The 3,268-nt window shown below is 40.9% G+C and overlaps 1 protein-coding gene across 1 annotated transcript in view; it reads right to left on the bottom strand.

Annotated features, from left to right (window-relative positions):
• Positions 1–2,893: 2,893 nt before the first annotated feature.
• CGN (cingulin) overlaps positions 2,894–3,268 on the bottom strand; it is a 21,689-nt gene continuing 21,314 nt past the window's right edge. The window contains exon 15 of the mRNA XM_044282893.1: positions 2,894–2,914. Within this exon, the coding sequence (XP_044138828.1) occupies positions 2,894–2,914 (21 nt within the window). The remainder of the gene's footprint in view (positions 2,915–3,268) is intronic.

The following is a 3,268-nucleotide window of genomic DNA, read 5'->3' as shown; positions in this document are numbered from 1 at the left end:
AAATTTCCAAAACCCACTTTTTAAGGACCAGTTCAGGTCTGAAGTCCCTTTGTGGGGTTTACATAGTGGAAACCCCCATAAATGACCCCATTATAGAAACTACACCTCTCAAGTTACTCAAAACTGATTTTACAAACTTTGTTAACCCTTTAGGCGTTCCACAAGAATTAAAGGAAAATGGAGATGAAATTTAAAAATTTCACTTTTTTGGCAGATTTTCCATTTTATATATTTTTTTTCTTTAACACATTGAGGGTTAACAGCCAAACAAAACTCAATATTTATTACCCTGATTCCGCGGTTTACAGAAACACCCCACATGTGGTCGTAAACTGCTGTACGGGCACACGGCAGGGCGCAGAAGGAAAGGAATGCCATACGGTTTTTGGAAGGCAGATTGTGCTGGATTGGTTTTCTGAACGCCATATGTTTTTTATTTTTCTGCCGATCGTCTTGTGCAGGGGCTCGTTTTTTGCAGAAAGTGTTGAGGTTTTTATTGGTATCATTTTTGGGTACATAGGATTTTTTGATCATTCATTATTACACTTTATGGGGCAAGGTGACCCAAAAATTGGCTGTTTTGGAACAGTTTTCATTTATTCATTTTCACAGCGTTCATCTGAGGAGTTAGGTCATGTGATAGTTGTATAGAGAAGATCGTTACGGACGTGGCAATATCTAATATGTATACTTTTTCTTATTTATTTAAGTTTTACACAATAATAGCATTTCGGAAACCAAAAAAATGATGTTTTAGTGTCTCTATAGTCTGAGAGCCATAGCTTTTTTATTTTCTGGGCGATTGTCTTAAATAGGGTATCATTTTTTGCGGGACGAAGTGATGGTTTGATTGATACTATTTTGGGGGTCATAAGCCTTTTTGATCGCTTGCTGTTGCACTTTTTGTGATGTAAGGTGACAAAAATAGCTTTTTTGGCACAGTTTTTTTTAAATTTATTTTTATGGTGTTTATCGGATGGGGTCCATCACGTGATATATTTATAGAGACGGTCGTTACGGACGCGGTGACACCTAATATGTGTATTTTATTTTATTTTTTCATTTTTTTATAGGAAAAGGCAATGTCTTTTTTTTTGTTTACATTTTTATTTATTTATTGATTTATTTTTACTTTTATTATTTTCACTTTTTTTTTATCAGTTCCCTCTTGGATCTTGAAGATCCAGTGGGGCTGATAGTTGTACTATACTTTGCAATGCTCTTGCATTGCAAAGTATAATACTTCCAGACTGCCTGTAGGTGGCAGCACTGGACGCCTTTGCCATGGCAACCATCGGGCGCTGCAATCACAGCGCTGCAGCCCCGATGGTGGAGAGGGGGAGCCCCCTCCCTCTGTTAACCCGATGGATGCCGCAACCGCAGCATCTATGGGGTTACAGGAGAGTGTCAGCATAGAGCTGACACTCTCTGCTGATGGCGGCGGCTCAGGAATGGAGCCGCCGCCATCGCACACAGAATGGGGAATCGGGGGCAGTGCTGGGGGGGGGGGGGGCGGCCAGAAAATTAATGCAGGGGGCGGGGAGGGGGTGGACCGCATCAGTGCAGGAAGGAGATCAGCGCAGCTGCGCAGGAGGCACAGATCTCCATGGTGGCACAGGTCAGCGGGGCACAGATGGGGGGGACCACAGAGAGGCACACCAAAGGCTTGGAGGATCGGGGGGCACGAGGACACCTTACCGATTTCAGGCTCTGATCTGCAGAGCGCAGATCAGAGCCTGAAACCGGCATTTTAACGCTGCCGCGATCCGATTGGTTAGTCTGCACAGACTAACCAATCGGATCGATTGCCGGCAAGGGGCCACTCTGATTGGTCCCTTGCCGGCATTACTGCACTGTATGCTGTCCGTGACAGCATACAGGGCAGGGGCAGAAGCTTTAATCCAAGCGTTTTGCAGCGCTTGGATTAAAGAGCTGCCAGAACGTATATATACGTGGTAGCTGCACGGGGTATGTGCAACTATCACGTATATATACAGATTGCAGACGTGAAAGGGTTAATCACCACAATCCAATACTCCCAACAAAAAAATAAAAACTATATGTATGACAGTTATAGTAAAAAAATAAAAATAAAATCTGCATGATGGAGGCACCTATTTAGAAATAAAATAGCATTTCCTTCAGGTGAGCATAGTCTATATGTCATTGACATTAGTTTATTATTACTGTTTCTGATGGAAGACTCCCTTTAACATAACTCTTTTTGTGAAGGTAACACTTCTACATGTTGTCTGGTGATATGAAACATAATGACCCAAATAAAGATTCCACAGCGGTTGTTACTTAACATCTTCAGCCTACTGTATAGTAAAACTGCATTATTATGTCATAATTCCTCAGTTTTCCATAACTATATGTAGATTATGACATCTCCTATGGGATCTCACATTGTAGAATGCTGACAGCTCCTATAGGAGCTAAACTTGATAAAAATGCATTCAACCAGTTAATTGCCACTCTATCCCTAGTCTGAAAAGCTGTCCACTGTGCTGCACCTTTCTACATTTTCATCTTCTTGCTCAAGTCTATAGGTCTTCTTCCCTGCTATACATATTGTGAGGTCATTTTATTTTACCTACAACCACAACTCTTTGGCCAAATTACATAATTGTACAGTCCTTGGCTTACTGCTTCACTGTGCAGTTTACATATGTGCTGAGGAACATTATGACTCTCCACACAACAAGCTAACAAGGATGCGTGTAGATTATAGGAGTATTTATATTATTTATTTCCAGGGGCAGATTGGCCATAGACTTTACAGGCAAATTTAAAGCTGGGCCAATGCCCAACTAGGCACACAAGCCCCCCTCTCTGCCGCTGGCTGGGTTTAACTGTGGTGTCCAGTATCTCACCTCCTAAGCCACTTGCTTCATATCTTAATCAGATACAACTGGAGGAGGAAAAATTAAAATGACAGCTATTGATGGCCACCACAGAGGGAAAGCTTTTGGGGCACTATATTGTGCTACACTGTCGTGGTATATGGTTATGCTGGGAGCCACTTTATGTTCCTTTTCCACCCATGTTTATTACTATGTATTATTATGATATTAGATGATAGTCATTTTAGTGGTTTATAATTTATAGAGTTTTGTAGGATTTAATGCCCATATAAGTAATGTGTGGTAATATGTACTTACTGCAGAGTGTATCTGTAGTATTTTTTTCTTGAAATTGTGCCATATTTCTAATTATTTTCTCATTTACAATTCTTACTTACTTCACTAATAGGCATCAAATGCTA

This window comes from Bufo gargarizans, chromosome 1 (assembly GCF_014858855.1).
Source record: "Bufo gargarizans isolate SCDJY-AF-19 chromosome 1, ASM1485885v1, whole genome shotgun sequence".
Lineage (NCBI taxonomy): Eukaryota > Metazoa > Chordata > Amphibia > Anura > Bufonidae > Bufo > Bufo gargarizans.
Note: the sequence above shows the minus strand (reverse complement) of the source record. Positions and strands in the feature narration are given on the sequence as shown.